At 36.7% G+C, this 13,809-nt stretch overlaps 1 protein-coding gene across 1 annotated transcript; it reads right to left on the bottom strand.

Annotated features, from left to right (window-relative positions):
* Nucleotides 1–324: 324 nt before the first annotated feature.
* On the bottom strand, nt 325–11,830 carry LOC141434131 (transmembrane protease serine 9-like). The gene is made up of 14 exons (XM_074096420.1): nt 11,805–11,830; nt 9,960–10,062; nt 9,686–9,713; nt 8,815–8,980; nt 8,352–8,557; nt 6,568–6,770; nt 6,426–6,492; nt 6,298–6,342; nt 4,171–4,342; nt 3,551–3,759; nt 2,929–3,122; nt 1,341–1,398; nt 635–679; nt 325–491 (listed from the first exon to the last, which is right to left on the bottom strand). Exons 1-14 carry the CDS (start codon nt 11,813–11,815, stop codon nt 415–417), a joined length of 1,584 nt encoding a protein of 527 aa, XP_073952521.1. The 5' UTR covers nt 11,816–11,830; the 3' UTR covers nt 325–414.
* Nucleotides 11,831–13,809: the final 1,979 nt, after the last annotated feature.

Genomic DNA, 13,809 nt, shown 5'->3' with positions numbered 1-13,809 from the left:
GTTTTTGTCGTCGGTTAATTTTTTATCATAATCTTTTTCTCGCTTTTTAGTGTAGGTAACGGTAACTAATCTAAGATAAAATAGTTTAATGTCAACTGTTCCTAATGGTGGCTTTCAAGAGCAAATGCACACGTTACTAAGAAATATACCTATATAAATTACCATAGGTGTCCCTGCAGTATTTAAAGAGTCCCTTCGATTTCTTTAGGTTCTAATCATCAGATCCTGATTTGGTGGTTATTTATGGTACGAAAAATACCAACAGGCTTTGATCGTTGATGAAAATTAAATTATATTTCAGATTAACAGAGATCGCTTTGTCTATTTAACTGGGATAAAAATGTTTTATTTTGGAAACACAGTATTATTGTTGAATTCGAACAAACATCATGCACCGCACTAACTTTTTTTATTTTAATCATTACACGTCGCTCCATCCGTGATACGGTCATTTATCCAGTTTATATAGTTGCTAACTTTCGTATAAACGCCTGAAACAAACGGAGATTTTTAAAATTTTGATAAGTTGTCGTAAGATTAAGAGCGGTTTTGCACTACTTTCAATCGGAATCCGATCTAAAATGTAGAATTAGATCATTCACTATATCTGATTGATCACTAGACTGTGACTCACCAGGATAACGTGGATCTGCACACCCAATACCCCAGGACACTATACCTGAAAATATAGGATTTGTTTTTAAAAAGTTTTTTTTTAAATGAATGTAATGTAGGTATGTAGTGTAGGTACTTAATAAATTAATATATTTTAAGCTTATTAGAGTAATCCAAAAAACAGAAAATTACAAAATTAAATTGCAACTATTTATATATATGTCACAGGGAAATGGCCAAAACGCAGATTTAAACAAATCTCTTAAGGATATGAGTAGGTATAACAAAATCGAGCAAGATATGTATTGTATATAAACGACGAATTATTTTTATCATTTGCCTAGAAAAAACAGTCATTCGATCAAATCCCTGAATCTTTTTAATGCCGAAATCAGCCACAAAAGGCAACTCGCTTTTTTCATTTCACCAGAATTGATTAGTGATTTAATAAAATCCCTGAAGCACGCCGACTTTGACTTTGACTTTGACTTACAAGAAATAAAGAAACCAATGCAATTGGCAAACGTTTGTAAGTAGGTGAGCTTTTCCCTTTATGGGATCTCTATACTTATCAACCCTTGAATGTACCTATGTAAGGAGCGTTTATTGTTTAGGGAACGACATAGAATGAGTTTTTAAAATAGTGGAAAATTTATTTCTAATAAACTCCTGAAAAAAATCTGATAAAAAATAACAGATAAAGAAGTGAACGTGAAGGAACATACCCGCCTGCACGTATCTTCCGCTCGGCTCGAAGACTAGGAAAGGTCCACCACTGTCGCCCTGAAATACAAATATTAGGTTTTTAAATGTTTAATGGGCCGTTTCACCACTCATTCATTAATTTAAACTAACGGATAAATAAATGAGATGCCGTCTCAGTCTATTCGAACAAAACAAACAAAGACGACATCACATTTATCCGTCAAATAAATTTAATCATTGGATGGTGAAACAGGGGGTAAGTTTTGAATGATAAATGATGTTACTTTTTTACTCTGACGTATTAACACATGTATTAATCTTATATGAAGAACCTATCTAACTAAGTAGGTACATGACTGTAAATCAAAGTACAGAGGTGTGCAGCTTCTTTGGGGGCTGACCCTTCAATTTCATGATCAATTTCACTAGGCCGACACGCTCGCCGTTCAATGGTCACCATTATGACAGGAGCCCTGTGCCCGGCAGTGAGATGAGTAAAATTATTAATATGTCGGCGGCCGATCGTAAAATCCGCCAGATCACGAAATTCCTAGGCATGAAAATGCTAGTCGTGAAATGCCGCCATTTCATGAATTGGCTAAGGGACATCCGCCATATCGTTCAAAACTCACCGTTTAGCGATTTGCCTAGTGACGTTTAGGCAGATCATGAAATTCCTAGGCATATCATGAAGTGCCGCCATTTCATGATTTGGCCAGTTTAGGCAGATCATGAAATTCCTAGGCGTATCATGAAACGCCGTCATATCGGTTCTGGCACTTCGCCGGCCGCTGCCGCGGCACGCTCGCTTCGCTCGCTCGGCTCGTGCGTCGTGATCACAATTAATACTAACCACTCCTCGCTTCGCTCGTCGTACCTAAATTTTTCTATGTAAATAAATAACAACTAGTGACTACTTTATTTATCAACAAAATGCTAACCTCTAAAATACGGGCAGACGTGCATGGTTTTTTCACATTGTGCACAGAATCCGTTTGATTCACATAAAAAGAACGGAGCTGATGTTCAAAAGCTTCTTTTGCACTTCTATTTTGAATTCAATCACTATTTTCGGTTTAAAGATCATTTTGTTGCGACGCCGACATTTTTCACGCGCTAAACAAACACGGCCGGTCAGCTGGTCACGGCCGCCATTGCATACGCAGCGCCACCAGTGGCCAAAAAAGAAACTATTTTACGATGTGCCCGGTATAGAGCTAGGAATATCGACGAATGCGTTGCTCTAATCGATCTGCCGTATTATTTCTCAGGCACATCGTGACATGCCTGGTTAACGTTTAGGCATATCATGAAATGGCGGCGTTTCACGATATGCCTAGGAATTTCGTGATCTGGCGGATTTTACGATCGGCCGCCGACAAATATTTAAAACTAACTAGGTGACAAAACGGCGTGACCCCGTCGAGTCACCGTCCCTGACGTCGCATTCATCTGCGGCATGGTGCCCCGGAACTGCCGAAACACGACGTATAGGCTGGGATGATGATAATGATGATAATGATGACGCGTGCCTAGGCCATTAAGTTTTTACGATATCTAACGATATAAGTAAATTTAAACCTTTTTACCTTTCCCTTAATTTCTTACCTGACAACCGTCTTTTCCTTTAGAGAAAGCGCACATCATAGTAGGCTTGAGATGTTGAGCCAACTTGGACTTCAGGCACTCTTCGTCCGTGAGTATCTTTAGTGATGCCTTTAAAAGTACTTTTGAAGATGTCTGTTCCACGCCGATTCTACCCCAACCCACAATAGTGCCTACCATGTTGCTAAATTCTTGCCCTAAAAAAAATAATCACTTTAACGTTATGAATAATGAACCGTGGTTTTTTGTTGACATGGTAAAACATTTTGCTACAGTTTCCAGATTAACTGGTACAAGTACATACCGGACGTCAAAAAAAAACAAAAAAGTCATCAAATTCTACAGCCCATTCATAAAAAAATGTGATCACGAAAATAAGACGGTCAAAACGTTCAGGTAAGGTACCATAAATTCCACTAGAAAAAGGACTCTTCGAGAAGTCGACTTGATCGCCAAGTTTCTTAACACCAAAGGGGGGGTTCTACTTCTTTCTGCTGAGAGTCCGGTAATGTGATCAAAGTACCCAGCAACGTTTTTCCATTCAGCGAAATTGACCTTGCCAAATTTACTCACCAATGATGAAGACGAGGTTTAGTACTTAAAATAAGGTTCAAATCTTTCTCACCTGGTTGGGGTAAGCAAATTGGTACTATAGTTGGTCCAAACGGCACCGGAGCACTAAGCCTGGCAATTGCTATATCATTTTCGTCTCTAACAGTACTCGAAGTGAATTTTTCGTGTATGACTGTGCTAGTAATGTTCCTCTTTTCTACATCCTCCAGGTTATCAAGGTTGTCCAAGCCAATGAGGACTAGCATTTGAGTGATATCGTCCCTATAAATAATGATTTATATTAATAAGATAAAATTGTCTACGAATCCAACATTAAGAGAACACTACTGAATTGTTGTATTTAAAGCTACAATAGGTTATGCGATTCTAAACTAATATTTTCAGTGAATGTAACACATACATCAATCAAAATTAAAACATGACTTTAATTAATATTGTGTGTGTGTGTAATATAACATTTTCAAGCTATAATTTATATAGTCCGTTTTGTATAATGATTGGAATGGATAATTTTTTTTATTAATAGAGAAAGCGCACATCATAGTAGGCTTCAGATCCCCTAGAAAGAAACCCTAACTGGTTTAAAAAAACATGAAATAAAAATAATAATAGAGATTTCTAGCGACTTTTGTAAAAGCTCCCCTTTCTTTCGAAACGTCTCTATGCTCTTACCATTTAAAGCAATGCCCTGCAGTGAGCACATGTCGGTCTGTGACGAGGGCCCCGCCGCAGTGCATACGGTCCCCTTTCAGTATGGCGACCGCCCATGGGAAGGAGTAGGGTTCTGCTCGCCGTCCTCCCACTATACGCTGCGAGACTATGGTGTCAGAAGGTACGCCGCATTCTGAAGGAAAAAATAACTGTAGTCCATTTATAATGCAAGCCTTTTGCTAACTGCACAATGCACATCCTGTTGACTTTACCTGCATTGACATTATAATCTTGTATACTTATTTGTACCAAATTTCAAGTTATCCTAAAATTACGTAACAGCTATTTGATCATTATTGAGCCCCCTCTTCCTCTATCTATTTTATTGTCCGTGTATCACAAATACGTGATACCTCGTAATGGTCTGTAATGCCGTGGTAAAAGTAAATCATCTATGCCGTAAGTTTGGTTAAAAAATATGTTCTTTAATGTACAATTCTGTACTTACAATATACAAAGTATCTTACAATTTATCTGGAATATTTCCGTGGATGCTGGTTGGGGTAGTTTGACAGAACTGTCCTGTAAGAATTTTCAATGCAACTTTTGATTCAAGACAATTATATCTAACTTTGACGTTGTACACTTGAAACCAATGCTTAGAAACATTTGTCAACCACAGTAACCAGAATTATTTCAAACAATTTCAACCATCTATCGAAATATTCCGGATTAATTTAAAAACACTTTGTATAAATATCCAATTCATAGACTTACTTACAGATCGCGGTACAGGAAACAATAGGAGCAAGGCCTTAATTTAATGATTTAATTTAATGTGTGTATGTATAATCGGTCAAGGCTACCATGCCATTTATTTATTTTGGGATTATGGTATTTTTTGATCGATCGTTTTGACTCTACCGCATCGATTCAAATATTGAAACAAATCCCGCTTCATCACCTACACTTTTTTACCTCGGTATGTGTGTTAAAAGAAGGTACCACATCACCTTGAAAAGGCTTGACCAAATAAGTAAACAAGCAATTTTGTTCCTTACGTTGCATCCTCCACTCAAGAGGCACATTGGTGACTTTTGTTTATACGAATAGTTACATATTGCAAAGAACTCATAATCTAAGCTGGATGAAAATAAGATAGGTAATAATATGACTAACGAGTAGGTTAAGCTTTACTATTTTTTGCAAGGTTGATCTAAACAAAAAAACGTTCCAATTTTAACCTGCATAACCTTAGAACGGTGTAACTCACCGCATTTTGTTTCTTCATAACCACGTATGGGGTCGACCTATAACATATGTTTTTGTTTATTTATATTGAGATTTGTCACGCGGATAGTATCATACGAATGAATACTAACCTTTAGCATCCCCAGTACAGTAACTACACAAAATATAACATGAAGCATAGTGTTTGTGTTCGGCAACACTCACTGTGAACCACAAACACAACACTGCTACTTCGTCCGATCTTTGATTCTTATTTACGCTCCACACAGATTTAACACGGGTAAATTATCCACGCGATAATTTCCTTGTAAATTCACCATGCCAGGAGCTATAAATTGAATGCGCTGGGGCTCTTTTATTGCGAACTAATACATGATAACTTATAACAAACAATATCCTAAACTAAAACATGCACTAACAGTTAATTCATTTTGTTTTGTCCAAATATGTTCGTAAGAAATTGAATTCTGTTCTTTTACCACGATAAAAAAAACAATGCGAATGGAAAGGAAATTATATTTTACTTATCGTCATATTTTACATTATTACCAAACATAAAAAGGCAAATAAAAGTATACAGTGCATTTTACTGCACAGGTAGGTTACATTCCAGTTTATAAATTTTCATTTTTAGATGTTACAATACACGTGTGGTGAGGGTTAAAAAATTGAAGTCGGGTTGCAATAAAATTTAATTAAATAGTAACATAAATATCTTCAATTACTTAAAATAAGTGGAACACTAAATCTCTAGATACAGTACATTCCATCTCTAGTCTGTTGTCTAATCCACGATAAGTACTTCGCCACGATGGTGTACACACCTGAAAAATATGATTTATTAATACATACCTGCAAGAAAAAAATAGGAACTTAAAACAACGGCTATTTTTTAACCTGGGTAATCCGGCATTGCACAGTCTATTCCCCATGACACGATACCTAAAAAAAAAAATTTTTTCTTGATCAATGGATCAGCAAAAAAACGAATGACGGTGACATTACATTATATTGCGTACACCTACCTACTTGGTACCACTTGCTGTTGTCCGTCCTTTCATGGGTAGAAAACAGTGGTCCGCCGCTATCCCCCTGTTGTAAATATTTTTAAAATTACAATAAATTCTATATTAAAAAAATTTGCTTGACATTTTGTAGTCCTCTAACCTGACAAGCATCTTTTCCATAACTATAAGCGCACATCATTGTTTCGCTAACAAGGTTGTCCTTGTAGATTGTGGATTTCATACATTTGTCACCAGGTACTTGTTTTACTTTGGTCTCAAGTAAATGTCTAGATGACGTCAAAGCACCTTGTCTCGTCTTGCCCCAACCAGCCACCGTCAAAGGAATTCCGTCAAATTCCATACCTGGAAATAGAAATTGAGAAGAATACAAATAAAACACCAACTTAAAGACTTTTACGAAGTATTAGTAAAGATATTCTGCAGTAAATGTGTTACTGGCACTTGAGGTATTCCATCTTAGGCCTCTAGGTTGGCAACGCATCTGCAATCCCCCTGGTGTTGCAGGTGTCTATGGGCGGTGGTGATCTCTTATCATCAGGAGACCCACTTGCTCGTTTGCCATCCAGTTGAATAAAACAAAAAAAAAATACATATACACATAGATGAAGTTTAGGTGTGAAGGATGATCCATAGAGCAAGGTTCTAGCAATAAACAAGACTGCATCAGCATCATAATCATGGAGTCCGAACAGAAAAAGGTACGTGTTTTATTTAATTTACAAACAAATCGTAATCCCACTAATATTATAAATGCGAAAGTTTGTGTCTGTTTGTTAGTTTGTTTGTTTGTTATTTCATCACGTCTAAACGGCTGAACCGATTTAGATGAAATTCGGTATACAGATAGTTTGAGTCCCGGGGAAGGACATAGGATAGTTTTTATCCCGGAAAATCGCATAGTTCCCGCGGGACAGCGATAACCGAATTCTACGCGGGTGGAGTCGCGGGTAACGGATAGTATAATATAATACAGTAAATATGTGACAGCAAACTAGCAAGAACATCACAAAATTGATAAGTGAAAGTGATGGGTAGTTTTTGATTTTTTGAATAACTATCAGCTATCGTCCTGTAATTAAAGCTTACAATGCTCAAAGTACAGCTCAGGCGATCTGAAGTGGAATAAATCGCTAGTACCTCCCAACAAAACGAAAGTTCCTTTTAACTCCTCCCGAACTCTAAATAACAATAACTCTTTATTGAACACCAAAAATTTTTAACAAAAAATGGAACCGACTTCAAAAACCCTGAAAATAAATTTCTACTAGTTTGAAGTCGGTGCCTCAGCACCACGAGCCAGCAGGAGTGGAACTATATATTGGGCTTCAAACACTCCTGCTGGCTCGTGCTGAGGCACCGAGTTCAAACTAGTAGAAAAATATTTTCAAGGTTTTTGAAGACGGTTCTACTTTTTGTTAAAAAATTTTTTTCATTGTTTTTAGTGATTTGTATCTCTCACAACGATTCCATTAAGCTCAAACACAGCATAGTTATATCAGTACCGGTACCTGCGGTCTTCTTTATCAGGGTCCAGTTCACCAAATTATACTTTCTGAATGTAAATACTTGACTTAATGTTAAAAATGCGAAAATCGCTATAGGTGTACTTTAAAAATTCGAGGGTTGCCCTCGATTTCTTTAAGATCCCATCATCAGATCCTGACTTGGTGTCAATGGGACTACCTCGGAAGTATGTCCTTTAGAACTAAAAAAGAATTTTGAAATTTGGCCCACAATTGGCGGAGTTATCGCGTAACAAACATACATTAAAAAAATACACCCGAATTGAGAACCTCCTCCTTTTTTGAAGTCGGTTGAAAACATAGTAAGCAGTACAGAAAATACAGGTAACTATATAGAGATTTAGATTTTATTTTTAGAAATTTAGAGGGATGTTGAAATCATTTTTTAAAGATATATTACCTTTATCGGGTAAGCATATAGGTGCAATTTTTTCAGAGAACTTCATCCTACTGTCCAGAGTTAAAACTGCTATGTCGTTGATGTCTCGTACCGCGTTGGAAGTGAACTTCTGGTGCTTGACTCCGTTGGTAACACCGTATTTCAAGTGTTTGTCGTCTAAACGGTCGTGCATACCCACGTATACAGTAAGATCTTTATAGTGAACCCTTTAAACAAATGATAGTATTAGCTACAGTGAAAGCAAATAAGAAAATTATTAACACAGCTATTTAATAAGAGACGTTTTACATCTGAATTTTATATATCAGTCACGAACTCCCACTCCTGGTCCTCAAAAAAGTAAGTAAAAATACCCGACTATGAATAGCGAAGCGTACTTAATATCAGCGATACAATCTGTTACAGATAGCAGTTTCTTCCACGTCTACATAAAATGTTGACAACTCTTGAAAATAATTGTTACCCGAATGTAATACAATGTCCAGCCGTAAGAATGTGTAAGTCTGTGATGATGGCACCTCCGCAGTGCAACTTGGGCCCCAGCATGAGAGAGACGAGCCACGGGTACTGATGCGGATGGACTGTGGTCCCCCCGACGATACGACGGCTTTTTCCGGCTATACCACATTCTGAAAAATAAATTGACGTAGGTATATACTGAATTGCGGGAACTATACTTAAATAAGCAGGTACTGCCTCCTCCACAAAAGTTACAAGAGCTACAAATCTACATAATTGTTAAGTTTTTCGTACAATAAAGTAAAAATTATGTAGAATTGTGGAATTCTAAGATGCTTTGAGTATGTGTGGTGATCAACACCAACCTTATTTCTCTGATCATTTGATCATACTTCCGTGTGCTCTACCAGCTCCTATGCCACAAAAGTTTTGTGCTAGAATTTTACATAATTGATACTTTTTTTGTAAGAGAACCTTAACTTAACAATTATGTATACTTAATTGTAGCACTAGCATATCTTTTGTGGTACTTATAGGGGGCTGGTAGCACACACGGAAGTATGATCAAATGATCAAAGACATGAAGTTGGTATTGATCATTACACTTACTCAAAGCACCTTAGACTGTATTATTATTTATGATACAACATGTCTTCAAATTAAACCGGAATATTTCAGCAGGTTTTTTTTTTAATTAAAGTTGACATGATCGAAGTAAAACGAGGGTGCGACTACATTTGGATTTCGAGGGCATTCAGATAAACTAAGCTAGCCATGCCAGCTGAAATACTCCGAAATCCGAAATCTCTTCAAATATGAAGGGACCTTGTACACAAACAAACACAAAATAAAATTGAATACAAAGGAGACCTTACCACATGACTTATTGATGAGTCCGGAAACCTAAAAGAACAATTTCTTATTAAATACAATGTTAATAATAGAAAAGCTGTACAGAATTTACGCTACATCTGCAGTTTTTCGTAGTACCAATATAAGAAAAGAAGTTTTTATTTGAAAGAATCGTCGAAGTCACATAATTTCATGGTATAATTTTTTTTTACAGTCATAATGAGGATTTGTATACAAAAATATTACCCCTACTTAAAGATATTTTGTTAGTCATTATAATTAACATGACAGACTTACCAATTCTACAGAAAAGTAAAGCATAGCCCATATTTGTTTCATTTTATAGGTGTACATAATACCGTGTATATCGTTAAGAGGAAATCCGTCGTGATCAGCATCGCTGCAAACAATTCTATACCAGTAAATTGAACTCGCGCAAATTTTTAATTAAGAAGCACACAATGCCATCACGTTTAAGAGCTGGGCATGGTTGATCGGAGTTGTTTTTCTGCGCTTGATTACAATTTCATTTCGTTCTGATGAAAATTTGTGATTTTTTGAACAAAGATGCGAGCTATATTCGAAGAAGTTAATAATTAAGTATAGCTTTTAGCTGCATGCTTCATTTATTTAGCAACAGATAACGTATAAAATTATGAATTATCGTAAAACCTTGCCTTTAAATTTAAATTAGGTATAATGTTAACTTTTTTACCAGTTTTCTACGCAGCTCAAAAATGTGTAGGGATAAAACTGGAATGAAATTCGTAATGTTATTGACCTCCAAACATGAACGCTTAGTAAAACAGGATGACCTAGACAATACAAAGGTACGTTGTTAGCCTTCCTCATCAAACTCCTAAAGTTGTTCACTAGCCATTGCCTGCGACTCTATCCGCGTAGTATTTGTTTATCGCTATCCCGGGGGAACCATGCAATTTTCCGAGATACAAACTATCCTATGTCCTTCCCGGGGACTCAAACTATGTGTATACCGAATTTCATCCAAATCGGTTTAGCGGTTTAGACGTGATTGAGTAACAAACATCTAAACTTTTTTTTTTATTCGACTGGATGGAAAACGAGCAAGTGGGTCTCCTGATGGTAAGAGATCACCACCGCCCTACAACACCAGGGGGATTGCAACCTAGAGGCCTAAGATGGAATACCTCAAGTCAAGTAAATTCACCGGCTGTCTTACTCTCCACGCCGAAACACAACAGTGCAAGCACTGCTGCTTCACGGCAGGATTAGCGAGCAAGATGGTAGTAGCAATCCGGGCGGACCTTGCACAAGGTCCTACCATCCAAACATCTTCACAAACTTTCACAAGATATGAGGTAATAAAGGAAAAGAAAACCGATGAAAATATCGCCTAAATGAAACTAAAGCTACTGATTATTTCATCAAACTACATTTATTTTATGTTCTAAGTCACTGTGGCATATGGTATTTACATGCATCGGGCTTTGATTTTGTACTGGTTTCTTAATTTATGGCAAATGTGCATGAGAGTTGCGGGCAACCGGTGGATGCAAGTGGTGAGTTGTCGTTCATTGCGGCGTTCTAGGGAGGAGCCCTTTGTTCAGCAGTGGACGTCTTTCGGCTGATGTGATGATGATGATGATTTTACACTATACTAACATTCATTAACCTCATCAAATTAAACCGAATATGAACAATCAGTGGAAATCATTCAAGTGGTTTATAAAATTATACAGTTATACTCGTAGGTAGTCGTACTTTGCGGTATCCAGATGAACACTGACAACAATTTAGGGTGGATGTTATGCTGAAGATGTACTTAGGGGAATTGGAATTGAAGGTAATTTTTTTAGGTTTTGATCATATTGCAAGTACGAATAGCGTTATAGCACAAAACAGATAGTTCAGAAATCAATCCCCATACAACACGCACACATAGACACTTCACACACGATACGGACACGATATCTCGGACCGATTGTGAACTTTTTTGTGCAATAATGGAGCAAGGAAAAAAAAAAGTTATTATAACTGTTCAGTGGTCGGTCGTTAAAATTAAATAATCGTGAATTTCGCCCATAATGAAATCGTCGCAAGATATTTTCTGTGATAAATTTATAATATAATAATGACATTAAATAAAAATATTTTATTTACCAAATTAACATAAGTTTACCAAATTTCAAGTCGAATGAACTACTGGAAATGGGTTCAATTTAACTTGCAAGATTTGACCAAAATAAATAAGTAAACAAATAAATAAACGAACAAGAAAAACTTGTAAAAAATGACTTGCATTGACTTACTGCGCATTTAAAAAAAAATCTTGATTACCTTTACACGGTATGAGTTTGGCCAATAGTGTCTTGGAGTAATTAACTTCATTAGACTGCGAGGAAATAAAAAACATTTATCACAAAACAACAATTATTATTATTATATTCCCTTGATGGCGGCCAGGCTTGGGCCAATGCAAAACAAACAATAAAACCATCCAAAGACGGCGTTGCTCCCGCCGATTTTAGTTTTTCTTTGTGATATAGTTTTTTTTTTTAATGAGCCAGTACCCAAAACCTTACATATTTTAATATTTGTGTAGCTTGTGTTTTATTTTGCAGGTGGTAGGACCTTGTGCAAGGTCCGCCCGGATTGCTACCACCATCTTGCTCGGTAATCCTGCCGTGAAGCAGCAGTGCTTGCAATGTTGTGTTTCGGCGTGGAGAGTAAGACAGCCGGTGAATTTACTGGCACTTGAGGTATCCCATCTTAGGCTTCTAGGTTTGCAACGAATCTGCAATACCCCTGGTGTTGCAGATGTTTATGGGCGGTGGTGATCTCTTACCATCTTACACTTGCTCGTTTGCCATCCAGTTGAATAAAGAAAAAATAACAAAAAAGTAAAACCGACTCCAAAAATAAAAATAACAAAAATGGAACCGACTACAAAACCCTTGAAAATATTTTTCTAGGTACCTACTAGCTCGAAGTCGGTCACTCAGCAAGAGCCAGCAGGAATGGAACAGTCGTCTACCTCACCTACATACTATGGGTTTCAATCCCTCCTGCTGGGTCGCGGTGAGTCACCGACTTCGACCTAGTAGGTATTTTCAAGTGGTTTTGTAGTCGGTTCCATTTTTTGTTATTTTTTATTTTTTTGGAGACGGGTTTTCACTTTTTAGTCATTTGTAGCAAAAGAACATCTCACAACAATTCCATTAAGCCCAAATACATTTTATAACAGAGTTCCGTTGCCTACCTTCCGGCTTCAGCATCAGATCAGTTCGAAAGAATCATTAACTTAAAGCTTCTTAGTCGCTTATCTGGGTACATTTGGTTCCTATTGCATAAATTTGACTTAGATTTAAGAATATTCTTGTTTTACTTCTAATTATTATTATTGAATTGAATTCTAATTTGAACTTTCAATTTATTTTTTATTTTTATTCTCGCTGACTATTTATTATACTTAATGAGATTTATTTTTTGTATACATTTGACGATCCTTTTGTGAATTTCTTGTAATTAACTGACATGTGCTTATAATGTATTTTTTCAAAAGGTAAAAAATAAATCTAACCTAATCTATTAATCATGATCGTTTATAGACGAGCGAGCAATACTAAGCTTTGACCTTCCTGAATGTAAATGCTTATTTTAATGCTTAAAATGCCAAAATCGCCATAGGAGTGCCTATAAAATTGAGGTTGCCCTCAATTATTCTATAATAAGAATTTAAAAAGTGCGGGTATTTTTGCGACTTAAAGTAAGGCATTTGACTGCGTGGATCACGAAATCCTGCTGAGTAAACTGAAATACTACGGCATCCGAGGTCTGTTTTGAGCCTAATTTCATCATATCTCATAACCGTAGACAATTTGTTGAACTTAAATATACAGATAATTTGGGAAACATAGAGACCAGTAAATCTGAAGAATGCATTATTAGACGAGGTGTTCCGCAAGGCTCTGTTTTGGGACCACTATTGTTTATAGTTTTTATCAATGATTTTCCCGATAATATATCCTGCGGAACCTCATTTATATGCAGACGAACTAGCCTAATTTTTAAAGTGATAGTTGTGAAACGCTGTCGGAAATGGCGTCCGTTAGTTGGAAAAACCTTTCTGAATGGTTTGACGCCAATGGGCTTAGGCTAAACTGCG

This window comes from Choristoneura fumiferana, chromosome 13, assembly GCF_025370935.1.
Source record: "Choristoneura fumiferana chromosome 13, NRCan_CFum_1, whole genome shotgun sequence".
Lineage (NCBI taxonomy): Eukaryota > Metazoa > Arthropoda > Insecta > Lepidoptera > Tortricidae > Choristoneura > Choristoneura fumiferana.
The sequence above is the reverse complement of the archived record's forward strand: the minus strand, read 5'-3'. Positions and strand labels throughout refer to the sequence as shown.